A 19,367-nucleotide genomic window follows, 5' to 3' on the forward strand; every position below is an offset into this window, starting at 1 on the left:
AAGTTAAAACGCGGATTTCGGATCTTGAATGTTCAGTATTTTATCAGGTTTAGGCGTCGGCGATGATGGTTAGAAATGCGTTTGTAGTTTCACGACTGGAGCGAGTACGTCTGGTGGTCAAGGCGCCGTCATGGATGACTAGCATCGTGGCTAGCAAGTTACTGGTTACAGTGCAGGTTGTTTTATTTGAAGACATGGCTATGTCTATGACTGAAATGTCGTTGATAAGCCGCACTTTCCACGTAAGATATAGAAAAGAATTGAAAAGTGACAGCAAAGCATGCGCCTTTTAAAAGGAAAGCAAACCATTGCTTAAACGCTAGAGTACAAGTCAGTGCCAATTAGTTTTACTGAAGACTTGTAAGAAATGGTTTTAAGAAACCAAGGGTTTTGTTTCAATGTTGGAATTATTATTTTCCTTGTTCCAACGATCAAGTATTATAAATAGTCATTGTCTGGGACATAATTATTATTGCAAATAAATTGTACTGTACTAAGATGTCTAATAACTTTAATTTTTTAGAAATATATCAGTTTATAGTGATTATTTATGTAACACACATTCCCTAAAGAAGTGGTGTTCATCTTTAGAAGACATCATCAGCAGGTATGCGATTGTTTTGTCATAATCTGCTTATTATGACATGTAATCAGGAAGTAGTTATGCCAATCCAGGAAATGTTAGAAGAAAATGATTGTACTGCTCCGAAACTAGTGTTGGCATAGGCTGTGTTTAAAACCATAGAAGTATTCTACACATCAATCTGTCTAATTTGTCGTGTAGAACAGAGCACTTAAGTTTAAAGCAGCATTGCTGTACATGTCAGTTAAACAAACATAGTGACAAAGGATATGTCAAAAAGGAAATATTAAGTTTTTGCTTGTGGTCTGTTTGCCGATATTTTATCTTTTTCGACGTACGATGGAATTCACTTCAAGTTACTTATTGACAGACTGGGTGTGCCAATCTGTTTATTTTAAGCATATATGCAAGTTTGACTCGATTAATACACTGTATTGGCCGTGTTCTTCAAAGCTTTTGAAGTGTTTTAAATCGATGCTTAAAACCTTCTGAGAACAACAAACCTTCTGAATAGTTAATGTAGGAAGTAATTTGACTGTGTATAGGCTTCATTATATACAACAATCCATAGTTGAAGCTAGATTAATCATGAAGCTATGTTTTGTGTCACTTCATTGATTAATGATCTTGACGGCTTACATTAATATTGCGGCTTGGAAAGCAAATCAGAACAACAAAGTGTTTTGTCCCTATACAATTATACTTCATATAATTCAATTGTTTATGCTTTTGTTGGAGCCTCAATAAATCCTTGCATCATCACTAGAGTCAATACAATTGCATTTCATAATGTACAAATGTATATTTGAATTGAAAAGAGTTGTGACGAATTAAGCTCACGATATGATATGAAATGATCCTAATGTGAGCATGTATTTGTATACTCGATAGCTTGTAAGTTTGGTTTACCATCTACAAATCACCCAAGTGCCCCAGAAGATAGTGTTTCAATGTGTTTTGCATGTTTTAATATGGAACATTTTTATCAACAACAATTTGATGTTTCTATGCAGGATGGACGAGGTTATATTCCAAGAGCATGCCTACGTTCTTGAAAAGGCCCCGGGGGTGGGGTTTGGAATTGCCATCAGCGGAGGGCGCGACAATCCTGGGGCTCAGACAGGAGATACTTCCATCATAATATCTGACGTCGTTAGGGGTGGTCCAGCTTTTGAACGATTAAAGTAAGAAAGGCAATTACCAAATATTGTATCGATGTATATATATGAACATTATAACAATTTTCTAAAGTTAGTGCTGGATTTTAGTTTAATAACTTCAATGTATTGTCAAATTTTTCTTTTGAATAAGTTCAGAATTTGTGCACACGATCAGGAGTTTCTATTTTTGATGCAAATTAGCTGACAAATTTTCCTTTGCAGAGTGAACGACATTGTTATGCGTGTCAATGGAAAACCGATGTTTAACATGGAACACAGTCGAGCTGTGAAAGAATTGAAAAATGCAGGCCATCGTGTAGAATTGGTATGACAGTTTTCAATCAGAAAAATTTCTTACATAGTAATTAAGCTGTGATTGTTTTACAAACTTGTGCAGTGATTGTAACATCAGTCAATTTACCTCTAGTTGCTCTGCCTACTTAGAGTTTGTTGTCATTTTCATCTTAACTCCCTGGGTCATTTCACTTTACTATCCCATTTTAAATGGTGACCAATTTTACCAAATTAGGTCAATTGTTGAAATAGTGACTGATAATAACTATTCGTCATTGCATTATTACGACATTATAGGGCACTTCTCCTAAACCTCATACTGTTTGTATAGCTTTGTACTAAAGAATAGTAAACAGTTACCTAACAGAAGTGCTCCTAGTCGGTTTTTTTTATCTATAAATAGATTGTACCAAGTCAAATCCCCTTCATAGGCTGTTGTTTATGGTAGTGTTTAAAACGCAAGATTATTCAGCTTAAAGCACAATTTGGAAGTAGATTTTACTTCACTTTGACGTGAAACTTTTCCTTGAGTTCCTTCCCTTGGAGGCAATATGTGCTTGACATTTTTACTGTTGTTTTACTCTGGTTATTATGACATCACAAGATTGGAATTTGTTGTATTTGCTATGACATCACAGGTCCCTACACTTTCTCTAGGACGGCGTAAACGGACTCAAAAGCTTGTTAAAGTCCCTTCTAGGTTCCCATTATTGATGACCCTATTATATTCATTTGACCTTTATCTGTAGATTTACCTGACACCAATACAACTCGATATGCTCACAGACACTCATTGGATAATTTGAAAGAATTTATTGTAATTATTCGTTATAGCTTAGTTTGCTGTAGCCCGGGGCCATTGGGATTGAAATATACTTGAATGCATTGAATTAATATTATCAGTCACAGCTTTTAAGAGTACTGAGTTGATCTATATCGCCATAACTTCCACTTGCAAAATAATTTCTTGAAAACCAACAATTCACATTCAACCATTTTCTAAACCAACTTGTTGTTCTTTGTCCCATTAATTGCTATTAGAGCTATCAAACACCGTGGGTGTGTTAATGCAACTTACCAACATATTTTGCTTTAATCAGCATCCTGTCATGGCTTGTATCAAGGTGTTTTGGCATAGTTAGTACGATGTATTATGGCAATTAACTTGTCTGTTCCAATGGCTATTCTAAAATTGTTGTTGCCCGCTGTGATGTTGACGTTAAATGGAAAATTGATTGTGTTTTAGAGATAAGGTGTTTGTGTGCTCTTGTTTATGACATTTGTTTGGGCAATTTCATGCTTGAATGCTCTTGCAAATCCCTTTAGTCATTGACGAGTTCCTTTGGCAATAGCGCCTGGGTATTTCCCACACCTCTTTGGTTTTACCACATTGGAAAGGTGTTCCTTGTTTCTTTAGTTTAAGGGTTTAATAATAATCTAATAATAAAGCAATATCGTGCACAAGTTATCTGCATTATTTAACAACAAAAATGTAAACAATTTCAGATTGATTAATAACGTAGTTTACATTGTACAATGCATTGAATGGTCTTTAATAGCTCTGTCAACCTATTATATTAATTTTTGCAAAAATGCTCACCAGACATGTATCGGTGCCACAGTGCCGTGGTATAACAACTTGCTACTTTTCATTTCAGTTGATAAAGCGCAGGGTAGTGGTTCGTGTTGAAACAACGCCGCCACCTGGACGCCTTCGTCGCAGTAGGAGCCGCGACCTCGATTCGCTGCCGAGTCACCGTCGGTCGAGATCTCGCAGCCGAGATCCAGACAGGGGTCGGTATCGCTCTCAAAGCCGTGATCTGGACGATTATCACAGACGTCATCGCTCCAAGAGCCGCGACCTCGATTCTGCTCGTCATCGTCGGCGATCTCGTCACTATAGTCGTAGTCGAAGTAGAACTCCTCCAAGAAGGTAAGAACATGATATTTTCGATCGTGAAGACCATAGATTCATTTCTCTCGTTTTTAAAACCCTAATTTTTTTCGTTGGATGGTTTGGTATGAAAATCAATATTCATAAGTAATGTTTTGTTCTGAAAAGTTTTGGATGTTGCCCATTAAAAATTTTGATGATTTAAATTTGATTTTTAAATTCCTTGATGGACATTTAATGGCATTTGTAAGAACCATAAGATGATAATACAATATGAAAAATTCATAAATTTTATGCTTTGCATAGTTGACAACCTAAATTATTAATAAGCGCCAGGTGCATCAGTATAAAAGTAAGTGTTATCCATAGCAAAGGTTTCACTCTGGAACAGGGCACAGTATATTGTGTGTTGCTGATGTTTTTGATAGAAACTAAGTAAAGTGAGTGAGCTGTTTTCTTTTGAACAGGAGGAGTAGAAGTTACAGTCGATCTCCATCTCGTGGCAGCCGGCGTCGTGGAAGAAGTTACAGCAGATCTCCATCACCCCGTTCAAGCAGACGCAGAAGTCCTTCACCGTAAGTCACTTATTCGGTTAAAGCATGTTTTGTGTCTGTTTAATTCGAGGATGCTCTGGGGCGCAGAATGAAGAAAGAACTAAGTTGTTAATAGTTCTAAAATTTGGAACAGGCAATTTACGAGAATGAAATGTGCATTGGTAATGATTGTAATTTTAATCAAAATATATGCATAATGTGTAGTGGCATAGATTGATTTTTGTTTATATTTTTGAGAAAATAAAATTTTGAGAGATCTGAAATTTGTTTCCAAACACTTTTAGCTTTCAAGGAATGGGATAGTTGAAGTACAATTTTGTAAATTCTAGCCAATTTTTCATATTCAAGCCTTGTTGTCGGTTGCAATAATAGCAATTATGTATTATGTTTTATGTTATGTTGAAATCACTAACCTTTAAAACGGAAAGTCGACCAATCACGGCTTGTCAATAATTACCATTGCAACTGACACACAGCAAATCATACTTTGCAGGGAAAGTAATCGTTCATATCGCAGGGACCGCTCAAGGTCACGTTCACCTCCCAGAAGAAGGTAACTACAGATCATTCTAAACTTATTCATCTCTTACTGTTATTTATGTGACATTGATGTAATATTTGCAAGTGTTGTTCCTGTATGGGTTGGTGTTAATGTGCCACGTAGATTGCATTTGGGACTGATGTAATTACTACCAGTTATTTATTGATTGTGTCAACTTATACATCTGTGATGTTCTTTTTTTTGCTTAGCCGGAGTCGTAGTTTGACTCCGAGCAGTCGAAGTGCAACTCCACCACGACGAAATTCACCTCCTCCAATGGATAAACATAAATCGATCGACGACTTGGTAAGTCGATAACATAATTGCCCAGCTTTCATGAAAACAATGCCTCATTCTCCCATTTCATTCTTTTTAATAAACAATGTAGGCTATCATGTAACTTCTATGCTTTTCTGTCAAGCGTTAAACTTTTTATGGCGTAATTTACGGTAGAAGTTTTGTCGCTTGCAATTTTTTAGTTTTAAAAAATACGTGTTGATCGATTTTCAGAGGCGAACACTCTCCCCACTTTCTCCTGACCCAGCTGGAGCATCTTCCTCAGATGACATGCTCGTGTTTCCTGTAAAGACCCGCGATCCTCAGACAGTTGTATTGAAGAAGACTCGCTGGAACAGTATGTCCAAATTGTGTCAAGTGTAAGATTGAAATGTGAAACTTTCGACCGATTTTTTTTATTTAACCTGTTTTTAAAAGACTCGTACGGCTTAAAACTGGGCACAAGAATCTTCATCCAAGACATACAGCCTGGCAGCTTGGCTGACAAAAGCTCAGAAATATCTGCAGGAGACACAATTTTGATGGTAAGGTTACTACGAGTTGTAATTTTATTGAAGCTTCTATGCTTCATACTTTGATATCGGAGGTACGTGCTCCATAAATATTAGGATGTTTCATTTTTTCACCATTTTGGAATTTAAAAAAGCTTGGGGTCTCCCTAGGCGTTATTTTGGCCACAATGAAAGAATCTCAACTTTTTTTTGATTTATGACGTCATTTTGAGGTTGCACCCCCTTGTTGAAGTTTCAGTGGAGGTGCATTGTTCTAATTTGGCGATATCTTGGTAACCGATTGAGCTAGGGCCATTATCAAGGTGTCAAAAGATGCAGAATGGCTGGTTTCCTATAACCACTCAATACATTTTAATTGCATTTTCGCTCTAGAAAAAAAGTTATTTGAGAAAAACCTAAGTTTGACATATTTTGTATGTTGGGAACTACATTGTGATTTGCATACAAAATATGTCAAAACTTAGGTTTTTCTCAAATAACTTTTTTTCTAGAGCGAAAATGCAACTAAAATGTATTGAGTGGTTATAGGAAACCAGCCATTCTGCATCTTTTGACACGTTAATAATGGCCCTAGTTCAATCGGTTACCAAGATATCGCCAAATAAGAACAATGCACCTCCACTGAAACTTCAACAAGGGGGTGCAACCTCAAAATGACGTCATAAATCAAAAAGAAGTTTAGATTCTTTCGTTGTGCCCAAAATATCGCCTAGGGAGACCCCAAGCTTTTTTAAATTCCAAAATGGTGAAAAAATGAAACATCCTAATAAATATCTTTCACTTTCCGCAGATTAACGGACGCAACGTTGATAACAAAACAGTGCAGGAAGCAATTCAGGTCATAGGATTGAGCAAAGACAAAGTGACAATGGTGGTCAAGAAAGAGGACGGCGGAACGGTATCGTTGCCTGCCGAAGCCTTCAGATCACCAGCACCTACTGAACCTGCAAAGAAAGAAAGTGAAAGCGAAAGTGAAGGTGAGATGTTTGGTTTTAAGGTCTTTGTGAAGATTTGTTGCCTACAGCTGAGCTTATTTGATTTTTAGGTTCTCTACAATAGTAATTTTCATTATTTTTCAGATGATAGTCGTCATTCTCGAAGAAGTTCGCTCTCAAAGCATTCAGAGAAAGCAGCGTAAGTCATACAGATTTATGCACTTTTAACAATTTTCACAAAGTTTGAAACTTTAACCAACAATGTCCTGTTGATAGTAAAAGAGTTGCATTTTTCTCGCTTTAGTAAACCGGTGTCTGAAACGCCAAAAGTTGCTCCGAAACCAGATAAAAAACAACAGTTCGGTGGGATCCGTGTTCTTCCAACCGGTGCTGCTGCTCCCACTGATGTAGATGCTGCTTCCTCCTCATCTAGTGAACGATCCACTCCTGAGCCTGCTCCACGAACGAAACACGACGTTGATCGCGAATATGCAGTTCCTCCAGGTCCTAGTGATGATGATGAACCAGTATTACCGTGAGTGTCTGAATTATTGAGTCTTTTGGTTGGATTTATGTGTTTAATCACACACTAACGGAAGCGCAAAAGTATTGTAATTAGTGCCAGACGTCATTATATAGAATATAGATCTTCTTTTTTCAATATTTTCATTAAGGTTGGATTTCAGTTGCAACCATCAACAAACTTTGTTTGGAAGTCCAATGTTTTTACATGGTTTATTACTACTAAATATTTTGTTTTCAATATTATGACAATATAACCCATTATCCTGCCTGTCATGATGTTACTGTCAGAATAACCAATAATATGAAACAATTTTTACAGCCCAACTGCTCGCCAGATCACATTTGTCAAGGGAAAGAACGTCGGGATCCGCTTGGCTGGCGGAAATGACGTCGGGATATTTGTTGCCTCGGTCCAGGAAGGAAGTCCAGCCGCCAAGCAAGGTCTCAAGATGGGGGATCAGATCCTCTCGGTGAATCAGGTCAACTTTCGGAACATCATTCGTGAGGAGGCGGTCCTTACTCTCATGGGACTTCCGGCTGGCGAAGAAGTGAGAATCATCGCTCAACCTCGTCCGAATGGTAACTTTGTCTTCATATTTTTGTCGGCAATTCAATCTGTGGCATCGCTACTTGTGTGATCTGCGCGTCCTGCCAGAACTTTTTTCTGTTGGTAATTGCTATTGTATGTTTACATGTGAGGTAACCGATAATATCAATTTTATGACCAAAGTATTTTTAGGGCGAATTTTATTGTTAGTTATTTACATAAGTATCCTACTCTACAAAGTTACCAGTTATTGACCGCCTTGTATTCGTTTATTTTAAGATTAATAAAAATCTCATCTTAACTTACCAAGATTTTGATTCGTAATTCCGCCAATGTATAGTTACAAACAAACCCGTTGTGACGTCATAAATGAAATCTTTTCGTCCAGAATACAAGAAAATCCTCGAGCACGGCACTGGCGACTCCTTCTACATTCGAACTCATTTTAAATACGAGAAGAGCGGCCAGCACGAGATGTCGTTTAAACGGGGATCGGCGTTCCGTATCAGCGACACCCTCTACCAGGGTATGGTCGGTTACTGGCTGGCAGTGCGCATCGGACGAAACAACATGGAAATTGAACGCGGCGTCATCCCGAACAGTAGCAGGTACTTGAATGATTAAACGGAGGTGCTATTATTTGCGCTGACTTTACAGCACGCTTACAACTATAACGGATAGCTTAGATGTACCCAACTTGTGCTTGTATGAATAACATTAAATGGTGCTCAGTTGAAATATCACCGCAAAGCGTACAACTCGCACCAATTCCACGCTTCTCAATCCTTGTATTTTACGACAGGGCTGAGCAATTGAAGATGGTGCAAGACAAAAAGATTGCTCAGATGCGAGAACGTAGCAATCGCGGAATCGCTAAACGCGTCTTGAAGAATCAGAAGTCCAGCGCCAACGCTACGGCATCAGCTTCCGCCATGTTCCCTGCGTATGAGAGAGTCGTCCTTCGCGAAGGTTTGCGTTAACGTTTTTGAACGACATTTTCGCGCATATTTCAGAGCATTTACATGTCGTTGCGTTGGAAACGAACCCAACATAACAGGCGATATAAGCCCCCACTGATACGTTTTCTCATATTTTCCTTGCAGCCGGCTTTAAACGACCTACAGTCATATTTGGACCACTGGCTGATATCGCACGCGAGCGCCTCGCCGGCGACTACCCAACCTTTTACGAAGTTGCGCGTAAGTATTGACGGTGATATTTTTATTCAAACCTGCTGGAATATTGCATCTTTTGGTGAAAGAAGCTCATTTTTGGGCTGATGATTAGCCACTTGGTTCTTTGGCACATTGCATAGTGGCAGCCATATCTTTTCTTTGCTGTTTTGTTTTGCTATTTACGAAAATATACCCCGTGCAATTTTCGTCAACTTCCATTCATTCGGTTTAAAACTCAATTATCTTTTGACTGCAGGCAACGAAGGGGCGCTGAGTGGACAGAAGTCGAACCGCAAAGGAGTGATTCGTCTCAACACGATCAAGGACATCATAGAAAAGGTTTGTGCCAAATTAATTCCAACTCTTGACCTTTTACAATGGAAACGTCAAGTGATTGAATAGAATGACGAAACTGTTTTATAAATCAGTCTAAAGTCTGTTATTTGTAAATAAATGTAAATGTTACTTGTTAATTTGTATTTATATCATTTTTTATGTCTTTATATTTTAAATTAAATTATTTGCAAATGCAAATTATGTTATTTTTAAATAATTTGCTAAATAAATCCTAAACTACACTGTTCATTGTAAAACTGAGTTACCCATTGAATTTCATACTCTAGGATGTAGAAACTTGTGCTTTGTGTGGAATCATTTTGGAAACGTATACAGTATGTAGGGTAGTCTTGGAAGTTGGATTACAGTATACAGTAATCATAACAACATAACATTTCAATCAGATTTACAAGCAGCCGCAAAAAAAACACGTCCCATTTCTTTTTCTAGTTAAATTGTGACGTCAAAATTATTTTGTATAAATTTGAAGCCATGGTGATTAACAAAGAATCAGTTTCACTTTATTCAAGTGATGCGAAAGCGGATTTTGCGTAGAAATTCGTCCGTTCTCTTCTGTAGCGTCATATGCGTCCTAGTTAAGCGCGCTGTGTACATACAGTAACGTCTCCATTTCGCCGAGCATTTTCTATTGCTTACAACGGACGTTTTATATCACGCGTTACTGCCTAAGATTTGCTTTGGTAAAGGTGGTTACATTTGTATTTAAAAGCGAATACGGTTTGTTAGAAATGGGTAAATTTTGAGAATGAACCTACTATTATGTCGTTACGTTTGTCGTTGGGGCGTGGCCTCGCGCATGCTGAAGTACTGATCCAGTCATTGTATATCTGGTCGTTTTTTACACTATCTAAGCCTATTTAAGAACTAACTCCCGAAATTTTTTTTATAATTTTTTTGTTCTTAAGCCTCTTTGACCAAATGATTTGATATTAAGTTGCCTGATGAACAGGTGAGGTGTAAAACATTTAAATATTGATCACAAACAAATGGTAAATTTGCCCTACAGCGGCACACAGTCCTAAACTATCTTTAACGAGCTGCGTGACCTACATAAGGTGAAATAGCCACTTCAAAAATTCTTCTAATCAGTGTGAAATTTCCAGGACAAACACGCAATTTTGGACATTACGCCGACAGCCGTTGAAAAACTCAACTACGCTCAGCTCTATCCGATCGTCGTTTTTCTCGAGTCGTCATCCAAGGCGGCCGTAAAAGATATGCGACAGAAGCTGGCGGCCACAGATGTGGAAAAGAAGAAGAAATCCGGAAAATTATACGACCGCGCCCACAAACTACAGCGCGGCTACAATCACGTATTCACAGGTGATAGGAATCGCACAAAACAATGCTGATGTTTGTTGCACTCTTCGTGCAACCAGATTTTTGCGATGTTGCCAGATTTGTATCTTTTCCTTGCTGTATAGCATGATGTTTTGTGCGCAGACACCATCAAGCTGACAGCTGCCAACGACGACTGGTATCGGAAATTACACTCGACAATCAAAGATCAACAGAGCATGCCTGTGTGGGTGTCTGAGGACAAGGTTGGTTAGTTTGTGACGTCACTCGGTGCATTAATACTATCACAACAGGCGCCTGTGTTGCTCAACAAATATATTTGCTTTCACGCTTTTGAATTCGTGCATTGTGTGCCCTCACCAAACTTTACATGCTGCTATGCGATTGTTGACTTTGTGACGTCACGTAGTCACTATTATGTCGTCGTAGTTGGGAGGAAGCGGAGAGGAGATGGAGGAAGGGGTAACTGTGCCAGGAGACGACGATCAGTTCTCCTACGTGTCTGCCCCGGCCAGTGACTACAGCGTAACCACAGTAGGATCGGACATGCTAAACAGCTCGAGGATGTCGGACGAGGAAGAACAGGACTTGAGACCGGTCGATATTCAACGTCCGCAGGTACGTGGCTGGTGCCTATTGTTATGGTCAGTTGTGACTTTATCTCATTGTTGTTACGCTCTTATTGCATTTGCAAATTTGATATTTCTGTTGGTTGCTCTGTGTTGTTTTTAAATTATTATTTATGTCAGATGCAATGCTGTTTACGCTGTTTATTATCATATTTGTTTCGTTCGTTTATTTGCTCTCCATCGTTCAATCAAAAGTTCATCTTCCATTTCAGAGGCGAGTTTCCAGCTCTTCTTCTGAGGATGAGGATGGTGGGAAATTTGGGGATGATGATTTTGATGATGGATCAGTTGAAGACGAGCCTCCTGCCAACAAACCTGTTCCACCGCACAACATCGGTATCATTTCACTTCTCTATTTTCTGTGCATAGGTTGCTGTGATTTTATTGAAAGATAATCTTTTCCAGAGAAATCTGTTTTTAAGGAAAATAAGCAGCAAATAGGTTTAGGCCATCAAACCCAGGTTTCTCGAACCATTGGTAGCAATCCTAAGTCTGTCAGTTTAATTATACCGATAGGTCACAAGTATTTTTGCTCATAAGCGACCATAGCTCTTTTAGTAGCTATAGCTACATAAATTATACATATAATTACTATAGGTGGATTGCCCACTTCTATGCTTTAGTATATTACTTGTTTTGACTTCCTTCTTAGACCCTGAACCAATGTCTGCTGCTCCTCCAAGAGATAAAAAAATTCACCCCAAACCGGTGAGTGCCGAGAATGAGAAAGTATCAAATTGTGAACTTGTCTTGATTTTTCCTGTTACTTAATTTTCCGATTTAAATTTACTTTACTGACATTTCGTGATGACACAGCCGGTCAATCAGCCGCCACCCAGCTCATCAAGCTCGGAAGAAGAAGCACCCCCACCTGTCGTTGTGCACAAACCGACCCCTACCCGGGTGTCGAATCGAACTGATGCCCCGAGGGGGGGCCAGGAAATTCCTGCCGGACGATTTGACCCAAAGTCCTTTCTCAAGTTAGTTACATGTTCCAAAGTCTCGCTTTTGCTAAACAGTGTTTCAAACTGAAAGTTTAATTTTTGCAATAACCATATGATCTCTATGAAGAAATCATATTCGTGGCTTGAAATCGGTGAGCAAAGATGAAGACGATGCCCCATACAATGACGAGCCTGTAGAAGAACGAGCACCAGAACCAGTTCGAACCGCACCAACCTACAACCAACCACCAGAACCAGTTCGAACCGCACCAACCTACAACCAACCAGCAGAACCAGTTCGAACCGCACCAACCTACAACCAACCAGCAGAACCAGTTCGAACCGCACCAACCTACAACCAACCACCAGCTGAACCCAGGTAGGACAGGTCACGTGTGTGCATGCCACCTAGAATATTTCACCTTTTTAATGTCGACCAACTCTACGGTTTCAGCAGCTTGAAGCCAACCAGTTTAGAACCAATCCGCGAACAGGATAATATTTTGTCTTACACGACTGCCAAACCATTTGTGAGGTGATAAAGCTTGCCCGCCCTTAAGCATGTCCTATGTGTGTGCTCAGGCACTGTGGAGTTTATCCGGCTGTTATAATTATGATCACTTTGGCATGTTTACATTGAAAAATCTCAATTGCTATGGTCGTTATTGTGTCTTGCTTTTGTTGGTTTTCGATATAATTCTTCATGTCTCCACGAATATGTTGTACTTACGATGTCTGGATATTTCTGTCATATTCAGCGGATATTTGACTAAATTGCATGGACTTTTCATGTGGAGTGATATTGTTCAGTCGCGGTTGTAAACTTAAAATTTAGTAAGTTACTTACAATGGACAATTGTGTCAAAGCATCTCTTATTTCATTCGACTTTGTTTTATTATCGTGGTGACAATATGGTGGACCTTTAGCTTTGTCGTGCTGTCTTGTTCATAAACTGGTGTAATAAGATGACCAGCAACTGGAACTGATTGAATAACTTCCTTGTCCTCTTCAGCTCCTAACCTGCTTAAAACAGTAACAAGACTAAAAACTAATGGAAAGCTAAAGCCAGTCTGCCCACTGGCTGTATCTTAAGCCACTTAACTCCAAATTTTCTGTGTTCACAGACAACCCATCTCGAAACCACAGCCCCAACAACCCGTCTACGCTCAAGTGCAAAAGAAGAGGTAGGAATTGAGGTTTCGTATTTTTATTTTCAATTGTTAAATCACAAAGATACAAAAGTGAACAACATCGTCAAGCGCTGTATTCAAATAACCGAGTCGTTTGATTATTTTGCTCATGTACTCGTATCCATTAGTGGTTTTCAGTTCATGTGTTTTAACATTGCAGACCGACGCAGCCAGCACAACCGCCGCAAGACAGAAGGTAAGTTGTTTCAACATACATTACAAATTGTACTCTAAATTCTACTTTCAGTGTTAATATTTTGTTGCAAGCTGTCTGGCTGTGTTGCCCTGTTACTGCAACATGCAAAGGTATTGTCTTGCTCGCCGTACTTAAACACCGGGCTTGCTTTAAACTTATGCATTTATTGATTGTCTACAAAGTGACGTTTAAATTAATCGAAATTTTGATTTTAAAAAATGCAGACATTTTCGACTTCTTTGTGCTGATAAGTTCTGTTTAAGAATGAAAGTAAACCATTGCACATTGAGAATCATTTCAACAACCGGCATAGTTTCATAATTTGTTGAATAAGATTTCAATGCAAGTATTAAGATTTACTGTGGGAGTAAAATGATAAAGTTGAGTAAACATAATTTAGGGAGTCGTCGGGCAGAGACTACGCTGGTGAAATTGACAACTTCATCTCAAACGACCCTTACAGAAGACCTGCTGCCAGACCGGTTGAGAACAGGTTGGTGGAAATATTCACAGGGTTCCGGGTCAATTTAACCCACGGACCCATTTAATCCACAATGACTAAACCTGTGATAACCCAACTAACGTATGTTGGTTAAAATATTCTGGATCTAATATTGTGTTTTTTTGCATCGTCCGACCACTCATTGACAGTTGGATTGTTTAACAAACAACGCAGTATTGTTACGACATGTCTATAAGTGCATGACATTAGATAATGTACGCTTAGTTGTTTGTCTTGGAAATATCCAAATTAATCGTAGAAAAATAGCATTTCTCTCATTGTGTGCATAAAATGTCACATGAGCTTTAGTAGCTGTTAAAGTATTTTAACAATTATCTCGATGTTATTGTGTATGTTTGAGGGCTTGGTTTAACTAGACTTGGCTCGTTAATTTATTTTTAAACAGAGTTTATTAAATTGTATAAGTTTACTAATACGCAGTTAAACTACACAATGAATGTGTAAAAAAATATTGTAGACAAGTCATCTATTGATTTGATTAGGCCGCCTCCCGTTCGCAGTGAACCAGCGCAACCGAGGTACGATGCCGGTTCTTACAACCGATTTGCAGGATCGCAAGCAAAAACTGAACCTAAACCTTACCAACCATATACGTGAGTATAAGGAATAAGGAACCATCGATAGAAAGAGCACAAATGCTGATTCGTGCATCATAACAAGTTGCTAACTATGTTGTTGATCTTCTGTCTTAGTACTCAGTCAGCTTACGTTCTTGTTACTAACACTAAAATATTTAACTGGTTGACTAATTAGTTTTTTTGCTTCACCATCCAGCTCTGCTAAGCCTCAAGGCTACCAGCGCCCACCTGTGACCAACGGTATGCCACAGAAATCAAATTTCCCGCAGGATCGATACAAGGATTTCATGAATCAAACGAAACCCTCGAGCTCAAACCCACGACCTTATAAACCCCCTGGGGCCGCACCTTTCCAGAATGGGCCATCGAAAGAGCAGATGTACGACAGTGGGGTGGACACATACGATAATGCAAAACCTAAGAAGGAACCGGTCCCTGTCAGGTGATGATGCCGTCTCTAACTCTGCTGTTCACACGTTTAAGTTTCATTGAACGCTTTTTTCTTTGTCAAATTCAAATAGCGTTAATGGTTTCTGTTTGAAAATGGACAAATCGTTCGTTTCAATCTGCTGTAACTCGATATAAATCTTCCACAAAATTGAAATAAAAATTACAAAACTCTGTTCCAGTCCTTCCACGATCGATGAAGACGATCCGCAAGTGGTCGCCACAGCGCGCGGCGTCTTCGACAGCAACGGCGGGGTGCTCAGTTCGGTGGAGACCGGGGTCTCAATCCACATACCCAAGGGGGCAATCCGTCCTGGTGTCAAGCAGGAGATTTATTTCAAGGTTTGCAGGGACAACACGGCCCTGCCCCCCCTGGACAAGGACAAAGGTTAGATTTGGTTTATTTCTCCCGAAGTTAATCTCAACCCTACCCAGTTTATGTTTTAGTGAAATTATGATCAAGAAGTTAGTGAATATTCTTTGTATTTATTTCGGCTTGTCTGTAACGAATAACGATGTATCCGTTTATTCCGGCCTCGGATTGCGCTCCCTGGTCTATTTTAATGCCAGTAAATTGACTCCATGTTTTTGGCCAACTGCAGTTTTCCCGTTAACCTTTATGGTTCCTGCATTTACTCGAGACGAATTATTATTAAGTGCCATGGCTATTAAGAGACCATGCTACCATATATATTCCCAAAGATTTAATCGACGCGGCATTGACACGGCTTCTCTTTTTGCAGGAGAAACTCTTCTCTCGCCTTTGGTGATGTGCGGGCCCCACGGACTCCAATTCGACCACCCGGTTGAACTACGGTTACCCCATTGTGCGTCTATGACGTCAGACGGCTGGTCTTTTGCTCTGAAAACCTCCAACCCAGGTGTGACGTCACACCTGTGCATGCCAACGCATGAGTTACTTTTTCATTCTACGTCATCATGTCTTACGCAATCGTAGCATGACGAAGTAACCCTATGACGTCATTTCAACCCCTACCCCTAACCGGCTTTCTCTGTCACGTGTGAAACCCAGTCGTTAAAATTTCAACTTCCTTAAAACTTTAAAATTTAACGTAGTTCTTAAAACAATTAACTTCTTAGAAATTATTTCTTTCAATGTAATTTGTTAGTTTATTTATTACCAGGCGAGCCGTCGCAGTGGCACAACGTCAATGTTCCGAACGAAAGCAACAACTATGACGTAGGAAGCAACAGCGTGTCCGTCCTGATTGACCATTTCTGATAACTGCCACAGCGCCGAAAACCAAAAATCGTGTGTTCCGGTTTTTCGTCGAGAGTTTCAAAAAGCATTGTGTTGGCGCTGTTTGTAAATATTTCTTACTGTTTGAATTATTATTATCGTATAATGCATATTGTTATGTCATAATGTGCCTATTTTTATTACCGCGTTTGTCATGGAATTGATTGTACGGTACACTTTGTACATTCTTAGCTACGTAGATCGTATTCATAACAATGAAATAACCGTGTAAAGTCAATAATATAACGATGTCACAATCAAAGGTTTGCCGTCATTATCGCGCCTATGTCGCCATACTCATCGGACCAGTTTTGGTATTTTGAAATTCGCGCCATTTCATTCTGGCGAAATTCATCGGACCGTAACGGGAATCCTGCAATCCCCACGGATTTCTACGATATCGCGACGGGCACGGAGCACATGGGCTACCTAGGTGGTCTCGGTATCCGTAACCGAAGCAATATCCGCAACATCCGGAGATTAGAAGCATCCATCCGGCTGCGTGGGCGACGAATCCGCCGGCGGAGAAATTCAAATCATCATTGGTGAATTTTTGAATGAAGAATTCGATGCTACCAGTCACTGCTAGAACCCCTGAAACAATTTTACCGTCTTTTTGTTAAAGAAATTCATAAAGGGTAAGAATGATGATTGCAAGGACAACCATCCCCATATTCAATGGAGAACATTTACGAAATAGCGAATTCATTCACCCAGTTATTTGAATCCATTAGAGTAGGTAGAATAATTAACCGATGTCGCAACCAAGTTAATTGCTGTCTTAAACCAAGCCATACGAAAAGCAAACATAAGCAACCCTTTCTAGCCAGCAACAACGTTTTAAAGTTTGCTTCGTTTTGTTACCAAGTACGCATTCATAGAAAAACAAAATTCATTTTAAGTTACAACAGATTCGTGATGAAGCGAATTTAACTCCGGTCACTCTTTACAATTTTTATAAAGTTTCAAATAGTTAAAATATACTTCACAGCAACCGATGTCCAGAATAAAAAATTTAAATAAATAGTACAAAAAGGTAGCAGGTTGCCGACCGACAAAAATTCGGGGCAAACAAAACCTCTATAATGAACGTGAAGTATAATCACCTGCTATTACCAACAATACCGCCATCTGCCGGATGTTTTCCACTTTAACTTCGCTGCACCGACAAGCGGAAGAGAAGATGGCAACAAAACTAAGAAGCCAGGAGGAAAAGATGTAACTGAATTCACTCGCCACCACAGCTATAAAAACAATCGTTATCAGCCAAAACCCAACTTGAAGCAGAGGAATTAAAACGTTTTTATCTATAAACTTTCTCCATACTTAACCTATAGGGATAGGCCGTAGCTGCGTTGAGGTAAATTCCTAGAATTCTGGCACAAAACATTTTTAGTTCTAAACTACATTTCGTAACATACTTAACTGGGGAGGTATTTGATGCATTTGCCTCGATAAAAAATTTTATGTCCTTGTTCAGTGTGTTATTGTCATTCAACTTCTGGTGAACGAAAAACTTCATGCACAGTGAAAATTAACTTGCCATTGGTTATAAATAAAGCCACCTGTTTCAGTAATTGTACAATTGCCGTAAAGATTCAGACAACAAAAGATTACTCCGCAATGCTTGTCTCCTTCTCTTGTCCATTCCGGAGCAAACAAGGCAACTGTCAGCAATATCCAACCGGTAAAGCCGCAGCCGAAAAGGCTTTGAATTGTAGAATTTATCTTCGCAAGACTCGGCATGCTATTCATCAAAACACAGGCTCTGAGAAACAAATCTGGGTGCAACGGGCAGTGCATGAAAATGTGAAAGCGTTCGTTTGTTCGAAAAACTCTCGTGAATCTGTTTCTTTCCGTTAATTAATTATTTATGATAAAACGAGTCGAGGTGTAAAGAATTGCAAGGTAGAGCGTGCGTGCCTATCTCTGTACACCTCTCATCACCTTTGTGAATAATGAATGTCTTTGCTTCCCAATTAAACGTTTGCCATTTTAAAAGTGGCAATCAGCATGCACTAGCACTTGAATGCCAAACTATAGATAGCAATTAAAAAGAGTTGTCTTTGTCACGCTATCTTTTGGCTGTACTAATCGCTGTGAAGTCGAACACTGGTATAAAAGTTAGGCAACTGTGGGTTACCACTTACCAGAACTTTTTGGTTACTTGTCTTTGTTGTTCTTTGCGCTTTTGTAAACAATATTTTTTTATTTTAGCCGAGTGTAAGAAAATCGTATGTATTTATGTCTTCGTTTTGTGGCTATATTTTGTTTGCATTCGAGTTGTTGTTACTGGCGTTCTACTATTCAACTATCAATCAAGTGGCAGAGGTAAACATCGTCATCTTTGAAAACATCGTCATCTTACAGCAGTTCTAATTGCCTAAGGCGTGCTATTTGCTGCGTCGTGTGAGTGCTGTGTGTTCTATGTTCTACCACATATTAATTACATGTCAAGAATAGAACTTAATCTGTGGTAGTCTTCGTCACTGGCTTACTGAAGAAGGAACTGGTAATATCTCGTGCCGCATCTACTCACGTGGAAACAATCGCTTGAATCTTGCAGCGATTCCTCACGTCGCTAATAGGAAGTTATAGCAATAACGAATATTTAAAGTAATATCTACCAAGCGTTGTTTTTAGAACAATTGTGTATCTCAATAGAAGAATTTGGCTTTGAAAAGCCACTCACGACCATTATTACTCTAGCGGCTAGCCAGATCACCATCAATCCGCGTGAGGTGGCTATACGCTTGTGACGTTAAGCTTTGTAAAGCAGCCCCCAAATCACAACAGGAGGGATCTCTTGTGCACTAAGCCGATTGAATGCCACATTATTGCACTAATCATAAACTTAATGAACTACATTGCAGTAAGCTACTTACACACGTCATCAGTCATCTTACAAATGCATTCCTTCACAGT

General features: G+C 39.2%; 2 protein-coding genes across 6 annotated transcripts; one reads left to right on the forward strand and one right to left on the reverse strand.

Annotated features, from left to right (window-relative positions):
* Positions 1-456: 456 nt before the first annotated feature.
* LOC143459286 (tight junction protein ZO-1-like) lies at positions 457-16,704 on the forward strand. Of its 5 annotated transcripts, XM_076956366.1 has the most exons (34): positions 457-607; positions 1,597-1,767; positions 1,966-2,068; positions 3,696-3,970; positions 4,399-4,506; positions 4,979-5,038; positions 5,236-5,332; positions 5,537-5,660; positions 5,741-5,847; positions 6,626-6,812; positions 6,915-6,969; positions 7,075-7,305; positions 7,615-7,874; positions 8,231-8,450; positions 8,645-8,811; positions 8,946-9,041; positions 9,274-9,356; positions 10,478-10,697; positions 10,818-10,918; positions 11,103-11,291; positions 11,515-11,638; positions 11,955-12,010; positions 12,119-12,282; positions 12,374-12,481; positions 12,521-12,625; positions 12,701-12,781; positions 13,372-13,431; positions 13,598-13,633; positions 14,034-14,126; positions 14,639-14,749; positions 14,931-15,176; positions 15,364-15,569; positions 15,925-16,062; positions 16,327-16,704. In XM_076956366.1, the coding sequence occupies exons 2-34, from the start codon at positions 1,598-1,600 to the stop codon at positions 16,422-16,424; spliced, it is 4,479 nt and encodes a 1,492-aa protein (XP_076812481.1). In that variant the 5' UTR covers positions 457-607; position 1,597; the 3' UTR covers positions 16,425-16,704. The 5 variants fall into 5 exon arrangements, with proteins under 5 accessions (XP_076812481.1, XP_076812478.1, XP_076812482.1 ...); XM_076956363.1 differs by having other exon boundaries at positions 12,374-12,625; XM_076956367.1 differs by having other exon boundaries at positions 12,374-12,625; positions 15,925-16,008.
* LOC143459287 (uncharacterized) lies at positions 16,698-18,596 on the reverse strand. Its single transcript, XM_076956369.1, has 3 exons — positions 18,008-18,596; positions 17,549-17,686; positions 16,698-17,036 (listed from the first exon to the last, which is right to left on the reverse strand). The coding sequence occupies exons 1-3, from the start codon at positions 18,243-18,245 to the stop codon at positions 16,726-16,728; spliced, it is 687 nt and encodes a 228-aa protein (XP_076812484.1). The 5' UTR covers positions 18,246-18,596; the 3' UTR covers positions 16,698-16,725.
* Positions 18,597-19,367: the final 771 nt, after the last annotated feature.

The sequence above is a fragment of the Clavelina lepadiformis genome, chromosome 5 (assembly GCF_947623445.1).
Source record: "Clavelina lepadiformis chromosome 5, kaClaLepa1.1, whole genome shotgun sequence".
In the NCBI taxonomy this organism is placed as follows: domain Eukaryota; kingdom Metazoa; phylum Chordata; class Ascidiacea; order Aplousobranchia; family Clavelinidae; genus Clavelina; species Clavelina lepadiformis.

What these genes read in the sequence shown, in the direction of transcription:
- LOC143459286 (XM_076956363.1), top strand. Translation starts at nt 1,598, where the DNA reads ATGGACGAGGTTATATTCCAAGAGCATGCCTACGTTCTTGAAAAGGCC. An exon ending in GCTCAAGTGCAAAAGAAGAG is followed by an intron (nt 13,432 to 13,597) that starts GTAGGAATTGAG and finishes TTAACATTGCAG; the next exon opens with ACCGACGCAGCCAGCACAAC. An exon ending in TCTGAAAACCTCCAACCCAG is followed by an intron (nt 16,063 to 16,326) that starts GTGTGACGTCAC and finishes ATTTATTACCAG; the next exon opens with GCGAGCCGTCGCAGTGGCAC.
- LOC143459287 (XM_076956369.1), bottom strand. Translation starts at nt 18,245, where the DNA reads ATGCACTGCCCGTTGCACCCAGATTTGTTTCTCAGAGCCTGTGTTTTG. An exon ending in TTGTACAATTACTGAAACAG is followed by an intron (nt 17,687 to 18,007) that starts GTGGCTTTATTT and finishes TTGTTTTTATAG; the next exon opens with CTGTGGTGGCGAGTGAATTC. An exon ending in GGTATTGTTGGTAATAGCAG is followed by an intron (nt 17,037 to 17,548) that starts GTGATTATACTT and finishes AAATTGTTTCAG; the next exon opens with GGGTTCTAGCAGTGACTGGT.